This window comes from Pelophylax lessonae (genome assembly GCF_965119305.1).
Source record: "Pelophylax lessonae genome assembly, chromosome: 5".
In the NCBI taxonomy this organism is placed as follows: domain Eukaryota; kingdom Metazoa; phylum Chordata; class Amphibia; order Anura; family Ranidae; genus Pelophylax; species Pelophylax lessonae.
Window position 1 is genome coordinate 76,387,791 of NC_138772.1, and position 27,210 is coordinate 76,415,000.

General features: G+C 41.4%; 1 protein-coding gene across 10 annotated transcripts in view; it reads left to right on the forward strand.

The window, feature by feature from the left end:
- The window catches only part of KIAA1217, a 958,874-nt gene that overhangs the window by 899,421 nt on the left and 32,243 nt on the right, over nucleotides 1-27,210 (forward strand). For all 10 annotated transcript variants that reach the window (XM_082258357.1, XM_082258354.1, XM_082258356.1 and 7 more), the window contains one exon: nucleotides 8,580-8,740. In XM_082258357.1, the coding sequence (XP_082114483.1) occupies nucleotides 8,580-8,740 (161 nt within the window). The remainder of the gene's footprint in view (nucleotides 1-8,579; nucleotides 8,741-27,210) is intronic.

The window sequence follows — 27,210 nt, forward strand, 5'->3', positions numbered from 1 at the left end:
GAAAATCATTGATGGAGCAATGTGCTGAGTGCACAGTGTAATAGCTCATAATAATTTCTAAGAATTAACTTAAGAAAAAAATCTGCGCTTGGTGCTAAAATTGAATAAAATTAGTTGAACCCGTGTAACTAAACAAATAAAGGAAAAAATGTAATAAATTTATGTGCAACTTCCGCACAGACGGCACAAAAATACAAATGCCACAAATATCCTGTACAAATACTGTTGCGCTGTGTATACATTTTCAGCAAATTAAATCATTAGTCCCATCCAACCAATCCTAATATCACCAGTATAAGAATAATAAAATAAAAAATAACACCACATGTGAACTGTTCATGATAAGTCCATCAGTGCTTTGTATCATACAAAATGCCTCCGGTTCATCCCTCTCACTAAAATCCAAGATCCCAAATTATAGGTGGTGCACCAACAGGGAATGGAATTATATATCTTCTCCACACCAGCGTTATCACAGCCACCAAAAAAAGCAGATGACATCATCCATAGTGTAAAACCGCTACATTTGTTTGAATAAAAAGCTGTATATTTACTCACAAAAGGATCTGTGTAATATGCATATCAATTCAAATAACCAGCGCCACTGTTACCAGCTCCAACGCACGCAGTGACGTCAGCACGATTTGGGATCTTAGATTTTGGTACGAGGCTGTGTGTGACAAGGTGGGAGGGATGCACCAGAGGCATTTTGTATGATACAATGCACTGAACAGTTCACATGTGGTGTTATTTTTATATTTTATTATTTTATTAATTTTATATTGGTGATATTCTGATAAATTGTATGGGACTAATAATTAAATTTACTGAAAATATATACACAGCGCAACAGTAGTTGTAATGAACCAGTTACAATTCCCTTTACTGAAATCCAACCAGTACACGAATAATTCCAATTTGTTGGTTTGGATATTGCACTTTAGGCTTTTTGCACTGTTTTCATGAATTGTTTTGCCTATAGCTGGCCGTATGAGAACCATCCCTTTGGGTTACACCAAATTCTGCATGTATTGCAGAGCACCACATTGAATGGGCCCCCAAGTACTTATCTGAGTGCACAGTGTATCAACTCATGAAAACCAGTTAGGCCTCATTCACACTATGCTCTTGACGCTTTTCTCCTGATAGAAGAAATACAGCATTAAAAATGTGCCTAAAGCCGCGTTTAGGTGCATTTAAACACGTTAAGGCACGTCAAGCGTTTGGATGTTTACTATTTTCTTTGACCAGAATAATAATTTATTCTGGCCACTGAAATGAATGAATGCTCAAGCGCTAAACACGTCTAGCGTGTTTAGATGCATTTGCACGCATTTAGATGCATTGGACTTTTTTTCCGGATAAATTCTCTCTCCTCTCCTGATCGCAATTGTGGTGCATTCAGATTTCTACCCCTAAACTCCCCTGCATCTATATGCCTGTAAAGATCTATCTGTGCATGGACATACAGTGCCTTGAAAAAGTATTCATACCTCTTGAAATTTCCCACATTTTGTCATGTTACAACCAAAAAACTAAGTTTATTTACTAGGGATTTTATGTGATAGACCAGCACAAAGTGGCACATAATTGTGAAGTGAAAGGAAAATGACAAACGTTTTCAAAATTTTTTACAAATAAATATCTGAAAAGTGTGGCGTGCATTTATTTTAAACACCCTTTACTCTGATACCCCTAACGAAAATCTAGTGGAACCAATCGCCTTCAGAAGTCACCTAATTAGTAAATAGAGTCCACCTGTGTGTAATTTAATCTCAGTATAAATACAGCTGTCCTGTGAAGCCCCCAGAGGTTTGTTAGATAACCTCAGTGAACAAGCAGCATCATGAAAGCCAAGGAACACACCAGACAGGTCAGGGATAAAGTTGTGGAGAGGTTTAAACTGGGGTTAGGTTATAAAAAAATATCCCAAGCTTCAAACATCTCATGGAGCACTGTTCAATCTATCATCCCAAAATGGAAAGAGTATGGCACAACTGCAAACTCACCAAGACATGGCCATCCACCTAAAATGACAGGCCGGGCAAGGAGAGCAATAATCAGAGAAGCAGCCAAGAGGCCCATGGTAATTCTGGAGGAGCTGTAGGTAGGAGAATCTGTCCACCGGACAACAATTAGTCATGCACTCCACAAATCTGACCTTTATAAAAGAGTGGCAAGAAGAAAGCCATTGTTGAAAGAAAGCCATAAGAAGTCCCGTTTACAGTTTGTGAAAAGCCATGTGGGGGATACAGCAAACATGTGGAAGAAGGTGCTCTGGTCAGATGGGACCACCTAAAAGCAAAACGCTGTAGGGGAAAACTAACACTGCACATCACCCTGAACACACCATCCCCACCACCGTGAAACATGGTGGTGGCAGCATTATGTTGTGGGGAGGCTTTTCTTCATCAGGGACAGGGAAGCTGTTCAGAGTTAATGGGAGGATGGACGAAGCCAAGTACAGGGCAATCTTAGAAGAAAACCTGTTAGAGTCTGCAAAAGACATGAGACTGGAGCGGAGGTTCACCTTCCAGCAGGACATCGACCCTAAACATACAGCCAGGGCAACAATAAATTGGTTTAGATTAAAGCATATTCATGTGTTAGAATAGCCCAGTCAAAGTCCAGACCTAAAGTTAAATTGAGAATCTGGTTCAAGACTTGAAAACCATTGTTCACAGACGTTTTCCATCCAATCTGACAGAGGTTGAGCTATTTTGCAAAGATAAATGTGCAAAGCTGGTAGCGACATCCCCAAAAAGACTTGCAGCTGTAATTACAGCAAAAGATGGTTCTACAAAGTATTGACTTGGGGGCTGAATATAAATGCACACCACACATTTCACATATTTATTTGTAAAAAAAAAATTGAAAACCATTTATCATTTTCCTTCCACTTCACAATTATGTGCCACTTTGTGTTGGTCTATCACATAAAATGACAATAAAATACATTTCAAGTGGTATAAATACTTTTTTAAGGCACTGTATAGGCTTACATAGAGAGTAGTTTAGGGGCAGGAAAAAAATGTCAAACACCTGTGCCTGTGTGCATGAGACCTTAAGCCTAGTACACACGCAACGATTTTCCGCCGACCGGTCGTCCATCTTTTGTCCAGAGTTGTGTTTTTTTGGTTGGAATGTGCCTAGACTGCACACAAAATTTCGCGCCTGACAAAATTCTACTTCAGAAGTGATGTCATGTGTTGGATTGCTTTCTTTGTGTTTTTTCTTCTCTGAGCATGCCCAGACTTGCTCATAAGATTTTTCCCTGTCGAAATCTGTACTGACTGCACGAAAATCGGCCATGTTTTGACGGCGGACAAAAATTTTATAGCCTGCACACCAGATTTTTTTTGGCCGAAAAGTCGGAGTCGGTTGTCGGAAGCATCATACTAACAAGCCGAAAATCGGCAGATCGGTCGTCGGATGAAAATTCCCTGCCGAATTTCGATGCGTGTGTACGAGGCTTTAGAATTCACTTTACCGATATCTAATCAGTACAAGATGATTTCTTTGTGCTTGGTTTGGATTTTGCACTTTAGGCTCTTTGCACTATTTTTGTAAATTGTCCTATACATTAAAAATACAAAACATGCCTTTAGCTAACCTTGAGAAATATAATATCAGAACCATCCTATTGGGTTAAAACTAAATCCTGTCATGTATGGCCAGTTTATAACATTTTAAACATGGCTAAGAACAGAAAATAATAATAAGCATGAAAATAGGTAATCATTATAGGAGAAAATGTTAACAAACATTTTGTCAGCTGTTATTCATAGTTGTAAATGATATAAATCAACTCCTGCACTAGGCTTTCTGGCCATTTAATCCAGAAGCGAATGTTCCGTAGGCTTCGTTTTCATTGGCTGCTTTCACTCAAAACCGCTCAGCGGTTTCCAGCAGATCGAAAATTCTCACTTATCAAGAGAATTGATATTGTTTGCTCATTGTTTGTGTACCAGAAAGACAAGCTCAGTAAAAACAGCCGCAGAAATGTTGTTTGCTGTCCAAAATAAATTTCCTGTCAGCAGAAACAGAAGGCCGTATTGTTGTGTGAAACACAATGAACCCGCAGTGTGTGATTAACCCGTGTTGTAGTAGTCGGCACAATTTGCGGATGTGCTTAAACTGTGGAGAGAAGTGTTTTCTTCCTCTTCCTTTACTCTCTCTGCATTTGCCTGCCTTGAAGAGGTTCTTCAGCCATTAAGATCATGACATCATCGTAAGCACTTCACGAAGGGCATTCGTTTCCTCGTGTTTATCTGATGCCAATATATTACACAGCATTTTACAAATTGGAAGTCCTCTGCACTGGCACTAAAGTGTGTGGAGGCATGCCACGCACAGCTATTTACATCTGTCCTCAAAGGAGATTACAGTCTGATATCCTTGTCACACTCATACACACTCTGGGGCTGCTTTGATTAAATGCTAATTAACCTACCAATGTGTTTTGTGACAGAAACAGCCTTAAGAGCCGGTTCACATTAGCGCGACATGACTCCTTACTACTTCGGGGCGACTTGTGCATTATATTGCACCACGACTTCGGAGCGACTTGCAGGGACTTCACATAATGGAAGTATATGCAAGTCGCTCCGAGGTCGCCCCGAAATAGTACAGGACCCTTTTTCTAAGCCAGAGCGACTTGTGTCGCTCCTATTACAACGGGTCCTGTAGCGGTCAATGGACCGCGAGGGAGCGCGACTTGTCAGGCTGACAAGTCGCGCTAATGTGAACCGGGTCTAAACCCACCAAACGCATACAGATTCTATGCAGATTGAGTCCATGGTGGGATTTAACCCTAGGACCATAGTGCTGCAAGGCAAGGTTAACCTCTCAGCCTCCATGTTGCAAGTTGAAGTCAGGGACAGGATCAGGGGTGGGCAGAAAAGACAGCAGCAGAAGTGGGAAGCAAAAAGGTCAGGAGCTAAAGGTTACAGTTCATGGGGAAGGCAGCGCTCTTCGGCCTTTTCTCCCTAGGTGCTAAAGGACCTTGTCATGGCAGTGGCTGAAGTATATGTATGTATGGGAACCTTAAAGCAGAACTAGGCCCTCCTATTCCATACATACAAGGAAGCTGCCACCTTAGCCTTTGTTTGATCTAAAGTTGCCATGGTGCTGTACATGTGATCAATTATGAGAGCCATTTCTTGGCTTGACAGTTAGGTCCAGACCACAATCAACTATGACAGTTATCATTGATGACATGCCTCAATTGTAACTGTTTTGGGAAATAATAAATTAATGAGTTTAGTCCTGCTTTAAAGGATCACCTCTTCACAGGCCTCTAATGCCTCGTGCATACTAGCACTTTGACCCGTGTGTGTCAATTCCCAACATTTTCTCGTGGCGGGAGGCACAGTTGCCGCATTCAGCCCTGCTGCCAGTGGCACATAAAAATCTATGGCAGGCTGGAATCTGTGGCGGTTGTATCAAGTGGTATTCACAGTGACACTGTACCAAGTGGTACTCACGGTGACACTGTACCAAGTGGTACTCACGTTTAGGGCCATATGTATTCAAGAGTGTATGCCCAGAATGCAGAATTCCTTAATTCCAGGCTTGTGTCCCTGAACTCTTACTGCTCTAAATGTAAGCCCACTTGCCACAGCATCCAGCCACTGTATATTTAAAGATTTTTGTACAGGCTTCTGACAGTGGGGCTGGATTCCCACTTTTACTGGGGGTGGGACCAAGCATTGGGTGTGGCAGTGGCAGACTTAAAGGTGTATGGTTTAATTACACCTGAGCCCACTTTGCTCTTGGTCAATAGTGCCGACCCATGTGTACACTGCAGGTCACCATCACAAGCAAGGGCAAGGCGGCAAATGATCCACATCCTTACCTCCCACAACAAAGTCTGCACAAGCTAATAAGAAATAGACTGGGAAGACCAGTAATATCGGCATGTGACATCGACATTAGCCCAGAGCACAGCCAGAGCTGACATACCCCTCAGTTCCCCGCTCCAGGCCAATAACAGAAATTTTGCTATGTTGGATTACCCTGCAACCGTTCCGGCCAGGCATTAATAAAGCTGGAAGGAAACCAGGAATACATTCTCTTAACCAGGGGTGAATTTAAGGATAATTTTGTTCCTGGGGACAGCCCCGTAAAATTGGGGACTGTTCCTAGAAACTGGGGACATCTGGTTACCCTATTACTAGCACAGTTTTCATTCACAAGCCTCATAAATTGGAGAGCCTCTTTGGGTTGGGCCCATATCCCTCCAGATCAGTGGGCCTTAATCTTTTTTGAGTCATGGACCCCTTTAAGAATCTAATAAAAGCGATGGATCCCCTCCTCAGAAATATTTACATAAGCCCAACTTTGCATGCAATGTATATATATATATATATATACTTTTTCTTTATTAAAATGTGATTGCCTCATAAATAAATGACACACACAAAGTTTGAATAGAGCAAACAATCGTAACAAAAAACAAACTCCTTTTCATGCCAAAGGTCATTGCAACTCATTACAAAAATGAGATACAATCACCTTGTGCAAATGAAACAAAACAAATTTACTTCTGCTCACATCTACTACTACTAGAAAATGAAAATTAGAACTTGCTATTATGGAGTGGCACAAGATGGTGGTTGTGCAGAGAACGATGATACAAATTTAAACATGGACCAACAATGAGTCAAGAAACGCTGAGCAGTTGGCTCCATCAGCATGGATCCCAGGTTAAAAACCTTGCTCTTGATTTATTTTTCCACAATTTACCTCACATATCCCTCACATAACTTTAGTTTGTTCTGCAGCAAAGCTGCACCAACATTGTTGAAACCCAGCGTAGAAATGCCAGGGAACAGCAGAAGAACAACAAAGTGGGGTATGTGTCTGTAGGCACAGTGCTGGTGAATATTTAACACTTACGTCACCATTCCTCACCTGAAACAGAGTCGGCTTTCATGCAGCCAGACTTGTATTTGCATGTGAGATTCACCAGAGATCCGCTCATCTATCATTTCTATTTGCATTCAACAACAACCAACATTTTTCCCAACTTTATATTTTTGTACGGAGACTTTGTAAAACAACCTGCTGAGTTTTCAAACTGTGCCAATATATGAAAGCAGCTACATAAACTGATTAATATGGATACTAATATTGAATAGTACTGAACGCTACAGTGTTCTCCAGTCTCCTGAGGCCACAATAGCAAAACTAAATAAATATTGAATTCTGGTAAGTTTATGTGGTTATTACCTGTAATGATATAAATTGGTATATTTTATTTTCCCATGTTGGTTTTTTTTTTTTTCCCACTTACATGACAGCAGACCAGGCTGTCCCAACAAAAGTGAGGTTTAGGACAAACCATATGTAACTAAAAAAACTGTTGCTGTTACTGTTGACAAAGTGTTAGACAGATTTAGGCAATAAAGCGAAACTAAACACATTGATTTAGATGCTGAGCCAACCAGCCAGAAATACTTCCAACTTTTAGCAGCAGTTACATTCCTCGCTGGCTGCTGTCATCTTTTGCCTGGCCACTTCCAGGTGACGGGTTTTCGGCTTCTTGATTGGCTGGTGGGGGAATGACGTCATCCCGCCCGTGTGCACGAGAGTCAATCATTCTGACACAGCTGTAGTGTGCTGGAAATGCCAAGCTGCACATGCAGCTTCCTTGGCTGTAAAGGATATGAGGGTTTAGTTCTGCTTTGATTGACTTGTCCACAAATACCCCCCCCCCCCCCCGGTCCTTCACTGGTGCTGACATTTTCTCCTCAGCTGCTTCCTGGCCACTGTGGTTGACTGGCAGGGAACAGTGTTACTCCCGTGCATGCGCACAGGAGTTGATTCATTCCAACACCAAAATGTGCTGACGCTATACACTGAGCTGCACATGCAGAGCTCAATGTACATTCTGCAGAAGATTGTGAACAGACAGGCAAGTTTGTTTTATTGCAGAAGACAAATAGCATGTCTCTTCTACAATAGTCTACCTGCCCACAGTTTTCATTTGAGTTTGTTTAAAACTACAGTATATATCCATTTAAGACTAAACTGTTCACTGGTGACAACGCTCCTGTGTGATTTCACTGTAGAACAAAATCATACAGTACTGTTAGGCCCTATTCATAGTATTGCGTTGGTGTAGTGTGGTGGCATTATTATAATGCAGTTAATGCATTATAGGCACATAAAAATGCCAGAATAGAAGGTCTTGTGCATGTTATAGTATTTGCACTATAGAAATTCTCTAGCTTTAAATGCTACTCACCCAACAAGATTATCAACATCTGACTATATCATGAAAACTGGTTGGGTAAAATTTTACAAATCATACCCATAAAGCTCATTGTGGTGTAACGACCATTCTGCCATACCATATTAAGGAATTTAGAAAGCTCTGTATGGTTTTCCTGTGCTATAGATCCTTCAGATCCTTCCTACAATGTTTGAGGCTATCGCTGTGTAAGAAAAAAAAAGAATTTCAGCATATCTCTTGTATACCTAAATTCTATGCATATGTTTATATACATATACTATACTAATTTAATGTGTAACTTTTGCCTACCATTCTATAATTTCTTGTTTCATTACTGCAGTTCATACTATATCCAGTGGAAAGAATATATTAGCCATAATTGAATCTACAGCTGTCAGTCAAGCGCCACCTGCTGGTTCAGAGATGCAAGTTAGCCTGCATGACATGCGACGTAATGTGGCCGAGCTGCGTCTTCAGCTGCATAAAATGAAGCAGCTACAGGTAGGTGATAGTGTGGTGTTGTTTCACCTTTGCTATGACTTCATATTGTCTTTTAATTATTTTGCTTTTGTAAAGTTAAGCTACCCAGAAGATAATAGATTAAACCTATCTGCCAATGCTCAGAATTTTTATTTATCTATATACCTGATCTTAAAAGCTAAGTTCACCCTTGCAGAAAAAACAATGAATGCCCATATTTTTGCAAGAAAAAATGTGCGTTTATTATTCTTTTCTGCAGGATAGCACACCCGATCAGTAGATCACGTTTGCAATGTGGGCTCCTGCAGGCATGTCCATTGACTTTCAGCCCGTATCTCTGTACAGGCGTTTTGTTTGAAAAGCCAGAGGACATGTCAGTGGACTACGAGAGTACTCATCAACATCCCTGCAGCCCATCGAAACTACCAGTCCCTCTGCCATGGCGGAAGACGGTCCTTGTAGTTTATTCATTCACAGGAAATCGTGAATGTATGATGCGACTGTGTGGGTGGGTTTTTAAAAAGAGATAGCGGGTGCAGGGAGAAAAACTCATCCCCCAAGCTGTTGCAGGGAGAAGAGGGGTGAGAGGGGACAAGAGCTGTAACATGTTCCAAAGGTGAACTTATAATTTAAAGTTGTACTCCAGGAATTAAACAAAATGTACCCTTGCAGTGGGGCTCCCCCCCCCCTGCGCTGCAAGAATTAAATAGTTGTTTAGTCTACGGGTGCAGGGATAAGGTGTATTATGTACATTACTCTTGACTCCTTCAGGCTTACTCCATCCATGTGACTTGTCCAGTGCTGCTGCCTCTCTAAGGTGGTTTGGGCTGCAGTCCAGTGCTCTGCTCTGTAGGTGGTGACACTGAGGGACCGCCCAGAGCTTTGAGCAGAAGGGAACTGCGCTGGAGCCTGTTGAACCGAGGGATAGAGTAAGTAATACACCTTATCCCTTCATTCGTAGACTAAAGCTTTAAATCCTTACACTGCAGGGGGAGCTCTAATGCAAGGGTAGATTTTGTATCATTTCTGGAGTTTAGCTCTACATTTTTTATGATAGTTTTATAATGGTTATGTAGAAGCAATTTTCCTTCTTACATGGTCAATATTAAAGTGTATGTACAGACAAAAAATTTTTGTCCCTGCTAGGAAGAGTTACCTCTCTGGGAACATCTTTTCTTAGCTGTTTATATTGTTTAAGAAAGTTCCCAAACATACCCTACTTTCCCTGTTTTCATTAACAAGCCTAAGGGTCCTTTCACATGGGTGATCCAATCAGGTCCACCTGTCAGTTTTTCAGGCGGACCTGAAAGGAAGGTCCATGCACCACTATGGACCAGCAGGTGCATTTACACCTGCCTACCTCCAAGTCTGATCAGGCCCACTAAAAAAATGAAGGAGGACTGCATCCGCTTCCTTTTGGGTGGACCCAATTGGAGGCAGTTGAGTGTACAAGGACAGCGGAGTGCATTTACACCCGGCTGCCCATAGAGCAGAGTGGGCTCTGTCCATGTCTGCTCTGCATAAACTGAGCGGACACAGACCTGTCATCTGCCCTACTCTGCTCTGATCAGCAGAGGATCAGCTCACAGAGCCCCTGCTGATCGGAACAGAAGGCCCCCATGTGAAAGGGGCTCAATGTATCAACGTGCTTATCACAGCTATCAATGTTCTTGTTTTATCACCAGGCTGATAGAAACTTTCAAGGCAGGTTTTAATCTGACTGGTGGTACCATAAGTACAGGGCAAGACAATTTACACAGCACATGCTTCAGAAAGCAAACACACCCACATGTGGGTGGGTTTCATAGGGGAGCTCTGTGAAATCTGCCACTGTATATTATATAGGACTCCAATTGAGACAAAGTGAGTAAACTCTGACTTGATCATGGTTGCGGTGTTTGAATGTGTCAAATATGAATGCATCAAATATGTTACTGGTAGCAAAAGTGAAGTTCTCTGTAAATTGTCCCTTCTCCTCTCCAGCTAGCTGGGCATTTCCATCTACGTGACATTGCGCGGTTGGTATTTAGATATAATATTATTATTATTCGTGGTATATCCTGTGTATTCTATTCATGGAAACAGCTGTGACTGTACCCTGTGTATTATAATGAGTATGATGATTATATTAAGTCTCATATTTAGCACAAAGTGACCTTGCATTGAAAGAGTATACAATCTAATTTTATACGATCAAAGCTTTGTTTTTGGATATCTTTATCTCGAGACGTGGGGAGGCAGTGTCAGTGCAGAGGCTACCTAAAATCTCTCCCATCTAACACTATTTTCAAATAGAAGACTTGTCTTATGTAATAGTACATTTGACCTGTAATTGTACAGGTCAGCATTTAAAGTGTTACTAAACCCACAACAGTAAAATTAGTCTGTATTTGCAGTAAAGCATGCTTGTTATACTCACTGTGGAACCTAAAGGTTTATCCTCCACATTGTGTAAAAAAGCTGTTTGATCCTGTCTTCTATTATCCTCTATCCTCTATTGTATCCTCTATCCTTCTATGGTTCCTCTGTCCCCAATCCATCTGCTTTTAGAATGGAGCCTTTGGAGTCACTCTGCACATGCTCAGTTTGGTGTGTATTGCTAGAAAGTGTTTTTCTTGGGAGAATGCATGTGATCAGTACAGGGCCAATAAGCACTGTCAAGATAGAGCGTTAGGAGTCCTGCAGCCTCATAGGACAGTCAGAGAAGAATGAAAACTCCTCCTACAGGCTTTAACCAGACTCTGATAGAAGTCACAAGGCTGCTATATACTGCTGATGAGAAAAGGTATATAGCAGTTTATATTTAATAAAGTAATTACATTTCCTTGTTCTGTATACTAGAAGAGAGCTATAAGGAATGCAGGGTCCTGGGTTTAGTAACACTTTAATTAAACACGTGCTATACTAACTTGCTACAACAATGGCATATTTCATTTTAATATTCACTGCTTTACATGTTTGCCATCATCCAGGCAGTTAAGAATATTTATAATTTTGGCCATATACTTGGCAATTTGTGAAAACTTTGGAAGTTTTCCATCAGTGATTACTTGAAATGGAACATTCCCCCGCCATCTTCTATCTTCTGTGTAAGTCAATTTCTGGTTTTGAGAGGCCATTAAATGAAATGAATCTGCTGTTTTGAGCCATTTTATTATTGTTGCAATCAAATCACTTTTTTTCATGCTATGCAGATATAACATTATGGCCATTCATTATAAAGGTTGTTTTTGTATCTTTTTTCCAAATGGATTGTTTCATCAATAGATGATTGTTTTCATTAAACTGGAGAAATCAATCCTGCTGAAAAATCAAATGTGACCAAATCAATCCTCGTCTTTGCGGTATCAAAGTTTGCTAGAAAGGTTGAGATTTGTGATTGATTGTTGTAGTGTGAATGTGTGGCGTGATGTATTTATGGTAGCCGTAAGAAGTACTAGGGTCCTGATTAACGTCATGAGCATCAGCACCCCAAAAAATAATTACCAATATATTTGGCAATGGCACTGGTTTGTCACTTTTTTTTTTATTCCATCAAATACTGTAAATTGGCCTTTTACAAACTTTCTACCCTGTAAGATCCTAAGAAATCTCTACACAGAAATGAAATGAGTATATCTACAGCTTTCTGTATGTTATCATAAATATTAAGTTGTAGATCTAATCTTCCAATTATAATTGTTAACTCCGTTTTGAGCATAAAGTTATATTGTCCTTGTATCTGACTAGACTGGCCAATTAATCAGCCTACTGTTTTTGTTCACTTTCTTTTACCCCACAAATATAATATCTGTAATGCAAGCCAGCAGAGTAGAAGGTAAAATAGTGTTCATATTGTTTTACTACAATCTCTGATAAGACCTCTAAAGACGTCTCATGGAACTCTAAGGGTCCCCTGAAGTCCTGGATGATGAACCCAGTCTAAAGGCAGAAAGTGTGATGTTACAGCAACAAATGATAACTGGGCATTGGAGATAGAGGCCAAGTCACTATACAGCAGTGCATAAAACTGGTAGATCTACAAAAGCTGAAGAGCCCTATTGGCAATCAGCTTCCATGTTTTTTTGTCAAAGATTAAAGTGTTACTAAACCTACAACCTTAAAATCAGTCTGTATATGCAGTAAAACTGTGGAAAGGCTGTTTGATCCTATATTTTCTGATCCTCCCCTTCTTCCACATTCCCCAATCTATCCGCTGATAAAACGGAGCATTTGGGGCAAGCTGCACATGCCCAGTTTGGTGTGTATTGCTAGAGAGTTTTTGTTTTTTTCTTTGGAATGTGCATGTGATCAGCTCAGGGCCAATCAGCACTGTCCAGACAGAGGGTCAGGATCATGCAGCCTCATAGGACAATCAGGAGAGAATGGAAACTCCTCCTACAAGCATTAACCAGACACTGATAGAAGTCACAAGACTGCTCTAACTGCTAATGAAAAAAAGGTATTTAGCATTTTGTATTTAGCAAAATAATTGCATTTCCATGTTCTGTGTACTGTGGGAGACCATATATAGTGAATGCAGGGCCCTGGGTTTAGTAACACTTTAATTGAACAAGCTGACATTAGAAGCTGATTAATAAAATCAAGGGGGATATCCTGCGCTTAAATAATGAATAAAAAAGTATATGATAAATTAACATAAAAACAAGGTAGCAGCTAGAACACTGGATTCATAGTAATCCCATTCATATTGTGTGTCAAGTAGTGCAGCGCTATGAACAGCAAAATTAATTGTGCTTAAAAAGTTAATAAATTAATATACAATTGACAACAAGGCAATATAATGAAATAAATCAATTGCACTAAATCAAAAGTCCATTCAGCATATATAGATGGTGGAGAGTCCACTAGAGGGTGAAGATCCCAAGATGTGAAAGAGCAATGGAAATACAACAGTCACCCGTGCGGATAGGCAAGATGGCAGCTTACCGCAATGAGTGGGCCTCCAAATTAATGGATGGGCCACTAAGAGCATAAAGTAATAACTCCTATGGACTGGGTTCTCTCCTCTGCGTGAACGGACCAAGTATCACTAGACTGCATCAAACCCTCACTCGCTCATAGATCCAGACACGACTCCGATATGTATGGCAATATGTAGAGGATAAAAGCATTCATAGCGTAATCCCGTTTGGCGGTATAAAAACAGCTTTATTCAAGGTTCTACTTACATGGCAGTAGATCAACATAAGCGAATAACACATAAAAAGCGGCGTCCCGCTATAATCATTACAAAGCCGGCGTCTTGGGGGCGTGGCAAGCGCGATGTCCGGAACCTCCCGACCGGTTTCGTCAGAGTGACGTCGTCAGGGGCGTGGTTACCGGACATCGCGGTCACGCCTTACAAATACCCCATACAAGAATCACATCCGGAACTTCGTCCAATCACGGACGAGGAGGGCGGAAGTGACGAATCTGACCTTTGGCCATTAAGGGCGGAAGTGCACTTATAAAAACAATGGCGTCGAGGAGAACATAGGATTCAAAACGGAATAATTAATTAGCCATCCTCGATCAAGCTAATCAAATAAGGGCAGCAATACTTACTTCGACAAATAATATAAAAAATAAACAATAAACATGGTGTCATATGAAAAAAACCAGGATTAAATACATATATTGATCACCGATGTCAGTAAGCGCCATCTAGTGGCCAAATAGTATATAGTCAAAAAAAACAAATTCATTTGACTTGATGGAAAAAGAGAAAACATATTAATAAGGCCAAAAGGCAGATTGCAGCACTTTTCCCTTATAGTACATCACTCTACATATCAACCTGACAATGGTCTCTAGCAGGTCAGCAAAAGCAAGAGATATAAAAACTTAAAAAAGGTTTTTACCACATAGTAACAAAATAAAAATGGAGGATTCATATGTATACACGAATGTTGAGTGGGATAGAGCATGATTATGCTTTTCCCATCTCAGCAGCATTTAACTGTTATTAATAAAACTGTTAATGTCCCACTCAACATTCAAGCCATGAGGGACATAGGTTTTCAAAATATAAATCCACCGCGTCTCAGCGCGGGATAACTCCCTTTTAGCATTTGCCCCTCGCCAGTTTGGAGTGAATTTATCAAAAGCCACAAAAAGCGTATTACGGGGGTCTTTGTGTCGGCAGTGGTCAAAATGTTTCGACACACTATGGCCAGGGAACGCTTTACGTATATTTGCCACATGTTCCCCCATACGGATTTGCATGTTTCTCAGGGTTCGTCCAATGTATTGTTTCCCGCATTTACATTGAAGTAGATACACTACATTCTGTGTTGAACAGGTTATGATGGATTTAATTGGATATTCTCTCCCGGTGACATGGGACCTGATTTTCTCAATTTTTCTACCTTTAAACACATTAAGAGCACAGATGTTGCATCTCTTACACGGGTAGAACCCTTTTAAATCCGGGAGGAACATGGGCCGCTCCGGTCTTTCTATAACATTGTGGGCCACCTGGTGTCGTAGTGATGGAGCACCTCTAAAAATGACATTAGGTCGGTCTGGGAGGGCCGGACCTAGTATTCTGTCATTTTTGATGACAGACCAATGTTTCTGCATGATTCTCTTGACCTCATAATGTTGTGTACTAAAAGAGGTCACAAAACAATTTTTGAAAGGTCGATTATCATTGTTTCTAATACGTGGGGCAAGTAAAACAGACCTATCCATGTCCGCCACTTCCCTGATGGTTTTATCTAGGGAATCGGCCTGGTAACCCTTATCCAGAAATTTGTTCTTAAGTTGTGAGGCTTGTGTAAGAAAAATATCCAAATGAGTACAATTCCGTCGCAGCCTCATGAATTGTCCTTTTGGGACAGCCTGTAACCATGATTTATGGTGACAGCTGTCCACTGGGATGAAGCTATTGCGATCGGTTTGTTTAAAGAAGGTGGAAGTGACCAACCTATCCTCCTCGACCACCAGATTTAAATCTAGAAAATTAATACTGGTTGTACTACTGGTACAGTCAAGTTTGATACCTCTATTGTTCTCATTTAGTGTGGACATGAACAGGTCAAGGGAACATTGGTCACCATCCCAAAGGAGGAGGATGTCGTCTATGTACCTACGCCACAGCACCAGCTGGGGCGGTCGGTCCCTATAGACGACATCCTCCTCCCACCTGGCCATGAATAAGTTGGCCAGGCTGGGGGCAAATTTTGCCCCCATAGCCACACCACGACACTGCAAGAAGTAAGTGTTGTTGAACCAAAAAAAATTGTGAGTCATTGCAAAGTTCAAAATTTCCAAAATGAACTCAATCTGTGCTCTATCCAGATTACTCAGAGTGTTTAAATAATAATGTACTGCCTCATACCCTAGTTGATGCTTGCCGGTTATGTACTTCCTTCCAAAAGTGCATAAGAATCCCACCAAACCCCCCGGCCGCCCCATTATCAGTGGGATAGATTCCCTATGTTCCCGCATTGGAAGATATGTGGATTCTTTCCTCCAACCCTTGGTGATGCAGATGCCCTCCTACCTTAAGGACACCACTCATGTTCTTAATATTGTTGAGGACATCACATGGAAGGAAGGCATGATCCTTGCTACAGCGGACGTTATGTCCCTGTACACGATCATACCGCATCAACTAGGGTATGAGGCAGTACATTATTATTTAAACACTCTGAGTAATCTGGATAGAGCACAGATTGAGTTCATTTTGGAAATTTTGAACTTTGCAATGACTCACAATTTTTTTTGGTTCAACAACACTTACTTCTTGCAGTGTCGTGGTGTGGCTATGGGGGCAAAATTTGCCCCCAGCCTGGCCAACTTATTCATGGCCAGGTGGGAGGAGGATGTCGTCTATAGGGACCGACCGCCCCAGCTGGTGCTGTGGCGTAGGTACATAGACGACATCCTCCTCCTTTGGGATGGTGACCAATGTTCCCTTGACCTGTTCATGTCCACACTAAATGAGAACAATAGAGGTATCAAACTTGACTGTACCAGTAGTACAACCAGTATTAATTTTCTAGATTTAAATCTGGTGGTCGAGGAGGATAGGTTGGTCACTTCCACCTTCTTTAAACAAACCGATCGCAATAGCTTCATCCCAGTGGACAGCTGTCACCATAAATCATGGTTACAGGCTGTCCCAAAAGGACAATTCATGAGGCTGCGACGGAATTGTACTCATTTGGATATTTTTCTTACACAAGCCTCACAACTTAAGAACAAATTTCTGGATAAGGGTTACCAGGCCGATTCCCTAGATAAAACCATCAGGGAAGTGGCGGACATGGATAGGTCTGTTTTACTTGCCCCACGTATTAGAAACAATGATAATCGACCTTTCAAAAATTGTTTTGTGACCTCTTTTAGTACACAACATTATGAGGTCAAGAGAATCATGCAGAAACATTGGTCTGTCATCAAAAATGACAGAATACTAGGTCCGGCCCTCCCAGACCGACCTAATGTCATTTTTAGAGGTGCTCCATCACTACGACACCAGGTGGCCCACAATGTTATAGAAAGACCGGAGCGGCCCATGTTCCTCCCGGATTTAAAAGGGTTCTACCCGTGTAAGAGATGCAACATCTGTGCTCTTAATGTGTTTAAAGGTAGAAAAATTGAGAAAATCAGGTCCCATGTCACCGGGAGAGAATATCCAATTAAATCCTTCATAACCTGTTCAACACAGAATGTAGTGTATCTACTTCAATGTAAATGCGGGAAACAATACATTGGACGAACCCTGAGAAACATGCAAATCCGTATGGGGGAACATGTGGCAAATATACGTAAAGCGTTCCCTGGCCATAGTGTGTCGAAACATTTTGACCACTGCCGACACAAAGACCCCCGTAATACGCTTTTTGTGGCTTTTGATAAATTCACTCCAAACTGGCGAGGGGCAAATGCTAAAAGGGAGTTATCCCGCGCTGAGACGCGGTGGATTTATATTTTGAAAACCTATGTCCCTCATGGCTTGAATGTTGAGTGGGACATTAACAGTTTTATTAATAACAGTTAAATGCTGCTGAGATGGGAAAAGCATAATCATGCTCTATCCCACTCAACATTCGTGTATACATATGAATCCTCCATTTTTATTTTGTTACTATGTGGTAAAAACCTTTTTTAAGTTTTTATATCTCTTGCTTTTGCTGACCTGCTAGAGACCATTGTCAGGTTGATATGTAGAGTGATGTACTATAAGGGAAAAGTGCTGCAATCTGCCTTTTGGCCTTATTAATATGTTTTCTCTTTTTCCATCAAGTCAAATGAATTTGTTTTTTTTTACTATATACTATTTGGCCACTAGATGGCGCTTACTGACATCGGTGATCAATATATGTATTTAATCCTGGTTTTTTTCATATGACACCATGTTTATTGTTTATTTTTTATATTATTTGTCGAAGTAAGTATTGCTGCCCTTATTTGATTAGCTTGATCGAGGATGGCTAATTAATTATTCCGTTTTGAATCCTATGTTCTCCTCGACGCCATTGTTTTTATAAGTGCACTTCCGCCCTTAATGGCCAAAGGTCAGATTCGTCACTTCCGCCCTCCTCGTCCGTGATTGGACGAAGTTCCGGATGTGATTCTTGTATGGGGTATTTGTAAGGCGTGACCGCGATGTCCGGTAACCACGCCCCTGACGACGTCACTCTGACGAAACCGGTCGGGAGGTTCCGGACATCGCGCTTGCCACGCCCCCAAGACGCCGGCTTTGTAATGATTATAGCGGGACGCCGCTTTTTATGTGTTATTCGCTTATGTTGATCTACTGCCATGTAAGTAGAACCTTGAATAAAGCTGTTTTTATACCGCCAAACGGGATTACGCTATGAATGCTTTTATCCTCTACATATTGCCATACATATCGGAGTCGTGTCTGGATCTATGAGCGAGTGAGGGTTTGATGCAGTCTAGTGATACTTGGTCCGTTCACGCAGAGGAGAGAACCCAGTCCATAGGAGTTATTACTTTATGCTCTTAGTGGCCCATCCATTAATTTGGAGGCCCACTCATTGCGGTAAGCTGCCATCTTGCCTATCCGCACGGGTGACTGTTGTATTTCCATTGCTCTTTCACATCTTGGGATCTTCACCCTCTAGTGGACTCTCCACCATCTATATATGCTGAATGGACTTTTGATTTAGTGCAATTGATTTATTTCATTATATTGCCTTGTTGTCAATTGTATATTAATTTATTAACTTTTTAAGCACAATTAATTTTGCTGTTCATAGCGCTGCACTACTTGACACACAATTAGAAGCTGATTGGCTACCACTAAATTAAGTAACCCCAATGGTTTGTTCAGTAGTCCTCCATACATACCTGAAGACTAGGTTCACACTACTGCGATCCAATTTTTATCCTATTTTCATTGTGATTATGTAGTGTTACTTAGTTGCTACTTGGTTGCAATTTGGATGTGGTTTGCATATTCTTTGGGGCAAAATGGCACTAGAATCACACCAAGGTAGTACATTAACTTTTTACAAAAGTGCACTGTGCCATGTTGCGTTGATGTGAACAGGCACCCATCACCGCTGCCACTCGTCCTATCCCATCCCCAACTGTCACTCATCCCATCCATCCCATCACCGCTGCTACTCATCCTGTCCCATCCCATCACCGCTGCCACTCATCCCTTTCCCTCCCACCACCACTGCTGCCACCCATCCCACCCCACCACCACCGCTGCCGCTCATCCCATCCCATCCCACCACCACCACTGCCACTCACCCCATCCCACCACCACTGCCACTCATCCCATCTCACCACTGCTGCCGCTCATCCCATCCCACCACCACTGCCACTTATCCCATCCCATCTCATCACCGCTGCCACCCATCTCATCCCATCCCACCATCACCTCCACCACTCATCCCATCCCACCACCACTGCCACTCATCCCATCCTATCCCAACACCACCACTGCCACTCATCCCATCCCACTGCCATTCATCCTATCCCACCAACACCGCTACCACTCATCCCATCCCACCAACGCAGCTGCCATTTATCCCCCCCCCCCACCGTTGTCACTGATCCCATCCCTCCACCACCACAGCTGCCACTCATCCCATCTTATCCCATCAACACCACCACTGATCTCATCCCACACACCACCTATCCCATCACCACCGCTGCCACTGATCCCATCTTCCTCACCACCCATTCTATCCCACTGCCACTCATCCCTCATACAATCCCCGCTGCCACCCATCCCATCCCACCAACACCGCTGCCACTGATCCCATCCTCCCACTACCACAGCTGCCACTTATCCCATTCCCCCCCCCACCGTTGTCACTGATCCCATCCCTCCACCACCACAGCTGGCACTCATCCCCTCTTATTCCATCACCACAACCGCTGCCACTCATCCCATCCCCCACACCACCCATCCCATCACCACCGCTGCCACTCATCCCATCTCCCCCACCACCCATTCTATCTCACTGCCACTCATCCAATCCCCACTGCCACCCATCCCATCCCACCACCACCGCTGCCACTGATCCCGTCCTCCCCACTACCCATCCCATCCCTCTGCCACTCATCCCATCCCATCACCGCTGCCACCCATCCCACCACTGCCACTCAGCCAAGGGGGGCGGCAAAAGTAGTTTTCACCTAGGATGTCAAAAATCTTGCACTAGCACTGTATAGAACAACATAGATCACAGCCATCCAGTCAGTGGTGGCAGACACGAGACCTACCTCCCAACTTTCTGAAATGATAGAGAGGGACACCTTTCCGCACACAGTATGTAAGCAAATGAAACATCCCTGTCATGGCCCCAGTTACATGGACTACAAAGATCTAATATACAGAAAATGATTGGATAAACTACACAAGTGCTTTTTTTTTTTTTTTTTTTACATCTTTTTTGCCTTTATATTGGCTTTTCAAATGCAATAATATAGAAGTTGCATAAAAAAATTAGAGAAGCATAACACCTTGGTGGTAAAACAGTACATTTTCTATAGCAGTGGTCTTCTAAAAAGCGGCCCTTTTGCTTGCCTTTATCCAGCCCTTGAGACGCTCTTTAGAGACGTACACATCAGACCAAAAAGAACAACTGGAGCTGCACAAGGGACAGAGGGATTTGGTCTCATAAGAGGGACCGTTCCTTTCCAAATGAAGGACAGGGAGCTATGATGGGAGAGGCTTTAATAATATGCTGCTAGTAAGGATGGAAACTATGGCAGAGGGTAATGAAGTAAGCAGAGGTTAAAGAAGGAGAAAGTCCAACACAACTCATACTGGGAGTGACCGAGGCTCAGTTAATCATCTTCAGTTCTTAGGAGGACTTTTGCCTGGTATGAACTACTGAGCCTTGTGTCTCCTTGGATAACTCTTTAATACATATTGACCATGAACCAGCATGCACACAAAACGTGCCACAATAGCTGGTATACCCATGTTTCTTCAGGATCAGTCATTCACCAAGCAGGAAGAAGGATGAGGATAACAACCACTTTCAGAAACATGTCATTGGAAGTAATGCTATCCTGACAGATTCATTTAAAACACTGTGCTGAATACAAATGTGCAGAGCACCCCCTACAGGTCATCGCTGGAACTGAATGGATCGATTCTACCTAAAAAAATTAATTTACTTTATGGTGGAGTAAAAAGAATTAACTCTTCCCTGTCACTTTTCTTTTCCATTTTTAAAAAAAAAACATTTTTTAAAAAAAGGTACACAAATCAAGTACAAACTTTTGCAGAGTCATTTCAATATCATATTCAAGTGGGCTTCAACAAGTAGGCTTATAACAGAGTAGGTAGGGTATAGACCACATAGGGTCCCATAATGGCATATCCAAATAAGGTAGAAGAGGTCCTAAAATCAATTGGATAAGTAAGTTGGGGTGGAATTAATGCGAATGATTTTACCATTCATGTGGCAGGAGAAGATAGACACCATAGGGCTAAGAGCTCCCAAAGAAGATGAGCACAGTACTTTGATAATGATGACCACGTGCAACCTAGATCGGAGCAGCCCTCTTAAGACAGGGGATTTTTGTAACTGCGGAAATGAAAAAACCAAAGGGCGCAAATGCCTAGTGCATAATATCCATAGCTTTATTAAAGGATAAAAGAAGAGCCAATCTGGCCTGAAGAAGGGGACATGTCCCCCGAAACACATCAGCTGGTACTATCATTGACTTGAACCTAAGGAGTTCCATGATGGGCTTTTTCTGGTTCCTGTGTTTTATACAATGCTATTATTCACACTGGTTTTGTGAGTGTCATTTGTATCTTTTAATAACTTTCTGAAGATAATGCACTAGAGATTTGTGCCCTTTGTTTTGTTTTATTATTATAATTTTTTATTCATGTGGCAGGATGCAAAGGCTTCTTTCTGGCTGTAGTAGGAATCATTAGCTATGCATTATTGCAGAATGGGACCCTAGACACAATAACCGCTTTGCACCCATTGATCACAGATAGCAATAGTCACAGAAATGCTGCCCCATTGTGCACTATCGTGAGAGGAGAAAAACAAGCGCTCTGAGAAATAAAACTTACAGGGGTCTAATGGAGTAATAATTAGCTAATAGAGGATCATGGAACGCTGATACAATCAGCTGCTTACATCTATCTTTCCGGGACACCTGGACTCCACAGCCGCCCTTCACGGACCACCGGAGCCATTACAAGCCTTTGATACCATACTTTTTATGTAAGTTAGTACATTCTGTGCTTCCATTGTCATTAATAAATACTGCACTTAGAGGCGCTCGTTGTGTTCTTCTACGTTGTGCACTATCTGTTCTGGTTCATAGCGCTCCCCATCAGACACCAACTGCCTGCTAGTACATCTTCCCTTTAAAGTGACAGGCAGGTGGACAGCTTTGACCACTTTTGACCCACTTAGGCTGGTCATACATTATACAGTTTTCCTTCTAAACCATATAATATAAGGTCAAACCTAAACACTTTCAATTTGTATGCAATCATGCAGGTCCTTGCACTACATAGTTGAAGGTAAATCTAAAGGAAATCAAATAAGAAAATTGTAAAAAGGAATGTCCAGCTTAAGTTTATGCAGGTTGTACCTGGGCCCCCTAAACATCTTTCTGGTCCTAGGCTCCTGCCCTGGACTATCATTGAATTATTTCAAGATAATTGTCAATATATTCTTCTACAGTTAACACAGTCACACTGAATTTACTAGGGCCGGGGAAACATGGCTGCTGTTTAATTACCGTAAAAGCCATGTTGTTTTCCCCCCTCAGAGGAAATTAGCACTCTTCTTCTCTGAAATGTACCCGCGTGTAATTAAAACATTAAAAAGCAAGAGAGAGGCACACATTCCCTTTCATATATTTAGTATTTCAAATGAATTCTGTCTTATTTAATTGGCTCTCTGCCACCAAGGAAGGAACTTTCAGACTTCTTCTTCCCAAAGACTCTTTATCAGGGTGGCACATACCATTTATTTACTGTAATTGGCGAGAAATAATTACATGATTCTCCCGCGCATAATTATACTTAGTCATTCTCTCACATCTTTCCATGTGTACAATCCACGCCGAGTGTTAATGGGAGAGAGTTAATAATTTGTGAGCACAGCTAATGTGAGGCGTAAGGGCAAGTAAACTAAAAATGCAATTATTATGTAAGCTGCTGGCAGTGATACTGAAGAATGTTTTAAGTCTTTGTAAAAAACCAGAGACTGTTATGACAGGGAAGAAATTTTCAATGCCAAACCAACTTTCATTGTCAGATGGCATTTGCTTTAGTCAGCTGTGGTCACATGAAAAGTTAAAAACACATTAGTTAGGAGAACTGGAGTTAGATGTCCTAAACTTTTTAGTTAGAAGAAGGGTCAGCTGAACCGCTTAGCAGATGCCTTCAGCATTTTACTGGAATTTAGTTGGCGGTTTGAATAACAGAAATTTCTAAATCTCCCAAATGTTGGGCTTTAGGAAATTGAAAATTGTATCAAATACTTTTTGTAATTTTCAATTTTTCTGGCGCCAACCCATGACAGCATACATGTGGTAGTATCCTGACCTACTACATGTATGCTGCCATATTGGTGCCAGGAAAACAGAAAGTCGTATCAAATACTTACCGTCATTTACCTTGCCTGGCGCCAAGCCATGGAGTGTTTCCCCAACTACTACGTGTATGCTGCCATGTTGGTACCAGGAAAACAGAAAATCGTATCAAATACTTACCGTCATTTTCCTTTCCAAGCGCCAAGCCATGGTAGGTATCCCCACCTACTACATGTATTCTACCATGTTGGTGTCAGGAAAACAGAAAATTGTTTCAAATACTTACGTAACTTTCCTTTCCTGGTGCCGATCCATTGTGGGTATCCTCACCTACTACATAGATGCTGCCATATTGGCACCAGGAAAATTGCCTATCTACTTGAAAAACCCTTGTTGACAGTTAGGACAGCTGGTATCTAGAGAACATTGCAGGAGATGTCTAATGACTGTTTGAAAATAAGTTATTGTCTGTATGTGGTCCTGCTAGTCCTGAGATTTACTTGTTCAGACAGTCAGTGAGACTCCATCTACAATGTTAGGAGGACATCTGCCATTTTAATGGCCTCGCCATCTTTTGAAAATAATGGGAGCATTTCTAAGTAGATAGGCTTTTTTTAAAAAAATATAAATATGATGGCTTCCACAGTATTAGGGTCACATATTTCCACACATCCTTCACACTTTAGGAATATTTTTAATACAGTATTCATATTTTAATTATTATAATTAATAAATACATTCATTTTATTTCAATAATTTACATTTCATTTATTATTTTCATTTTATTATTAATAATTCCTAACTCCAGGAAAATGCTGAAGGGGTTGAACTGATCATCAACAAGTACATAGTCTCAAAATGTTGCTATGGGCAGTCATGAAGCCCCATCATCTTAAATGTTAGTTTACAATTAGACAAGAACAAAACGTTCCATTAGGATGAAATCCCATCATAATTATCATTTAATGACTGCACTCAGCCAGGGGATGTATTTGCACTAGTTTTGTCCCCAATTAGCACTCCTTTCCTTATTCCCCTCCTGTTGTTCCTCACTACATTTGTAAAAATCAGGTTGGTTCTCAAGGTCATCTAAAGCTCAGCAAACCTCCACTGGTGTCATTGCAGGCAAGTATACAAACCTCATGTAGGTGGCATCTGCTGGAACCCATGGCCCCAAGGTTGCCACGCTGTGTACTAGAATAGGTTTTTAAATGGTTGCAGGATTATGTCTCACCTTCAATTTGGAAATGTGGAGGCTGCCATTTCTGGCTGTTTTGCTGATTTATTGGCTTCAAAACCCAGAGCCACAGACACCAAACATGTATGCAAGACACAACACAAGGGTCAGGAGGGGAGAAGACGGGACTTTGAATGATGCCAGAAAGATCATAAAATTGTACAAAAGCATAAAATTCAAAAATGTATTAACATAGTATGTTAAAAATATTCCCAAAATAGGGAGTAAATAGAAACAGCCAAACCCATGTGGTACAAAATAGCATGGAATGTGCAGTGCTGAAACACATAAAAGTGAAATCCCAATGTTTCTCGTCCCGGATTCTGACTCATTTCGACTGGTTCAGTCTTCCTCGGGGGAATAATGGACATTGAAGACACACTGGATTTTCTAAAGATATAACATGTATTCAGAAAATATATACACATAAAGAAAGACCTATCATATTTGAAGAAATAAACAATGTCATATGCACACAAAGCTATTACAGGATAAATATATTATGCTGGGGGTCCATTCACTTATATTAGCTATATTTTGTGACTAGGTGATTGTCTGATTGATTTTTTATTATATACTCTTCTAGGCATAGCTCGCTCTCTTCGGGGAGAAGCTGGGACTCTTGTCTCTTTTCATGCCCCTGCAGAGATACCCATTATATCCCAGCTTGCTTTGCAAGCTTTTCTTTGTCTAAATATTGGTCTCTACACACAGGTATGTGACATTTTTGGATCCTTAGTACTTTTTGACTCTCCCCAGTATTTAAACTAGACCGTGGAAACTGTCATTACTACCATTTTCCCCCTGTTTTTGCCTTTTCTATAGATTGTATCTATGTATTAGCAGACAGATGAAAGTACAAATGCCCAGGTTGGCACTTTTTTGTCCCTTGTATTCGGGACCCAGCACCGTGGATGCGGGGTAGCTCCATCTGGTCCTATCTCATGAATGGACCCCCAGCATAATATATTTATCCTGTAATAGCTTTGTGTGCCTATGACATTGTTTATTTCTTCAAATATGATAGGTCTTTATTTGTATATATTTTCTGAAAACATGTTATATCTTTAGAAATTCCAGTGTGTCTTCAATGACCATTATTCCCCCTAAGGAAGACTGAACCAGTCGAAATGTGTCAGAGTCCTGGACGAGAAACATTGGGATTTCCCTTTGATGTGTTTCAACACTGCAAAGTCCATGCTATTTTGTACCACATGGGTTTGGCTGTTTCTATTAACTCCCCATTTTATTAATGTTTTTAACATGCTATGTTAACAAATTTTTGAATTTTATTCTTTTTTACAATTGTAAGATCTTTTTTGCATCATTGAAAGTCCCGTCTTCTCCCCTCCTGACACTTATGGTGTGTTGTGTCTAGTAACTTGGAACGGATGCCATACAGATGATTATAATATAATTTATCATATTTACAGCCACTAGTTAGATGGTTGCATATAAACATGCAAATTAGGACTTTTGACTTTCCTGATCTGTGCACTTACATAGTTACATGGTAGGTAAGGTTGAATAAAGACAACAGTTCATCCAGTTCAACCTGTGTAGGTGTATGTGTGTCATTGTCGATAATCATTTCCCATATCCCTGTATATTGTGTTCTTTAAGATGCACGTCCAAGAGTCTTTTAAAAATATCAATACTTCCTGCTGACACCACCAGTTATGGAAGAGAGTTACACATTCTTACCACCCCGTCAGTGAAAAATCCCCTGCACAGTTCCAGATCAGCGACTTAGTGCTGAAGCTAGTGGCTCAGTATTAACAGCAAGGCAACTAGCATTTTTTTTAGAAGGTCATCATTAGCAACTCTTCGGAGAGGTTTGCCTTAAAGCTAAACTCCAGTCTTGCACAGCCTCCTCGCCTGCACTGAAACAGCTTACTCTGATTTCAAAGCACACTGTGAGCTTCTCACAATGTGCATTATAAGCTGCAATAAGTCAGATAGAGCCCTCCTCATTTCCTGGCTGAAGGACGTTCAGCAACATCTAGCCCTCTCCTCTCCAACCTTCACTGTACCGGGCTCAGATTAGATTTTTGCTGTTTCAATCATAGGGGCTGAGTATCGCATATGGGTGTTGGATAGGGTTTGCCTGCATGCAAATATATTCTGCCTAGAAACTCCCACTTTTTCCAGACTGACATCCACCAAATATTTCATTGTGATATTTGCCTAACTGCTCCCAAGAGCCAACCACCTGCTTGCATCAGGGCTCTTGAAAGAAGTACTGAGGCTGTGATGT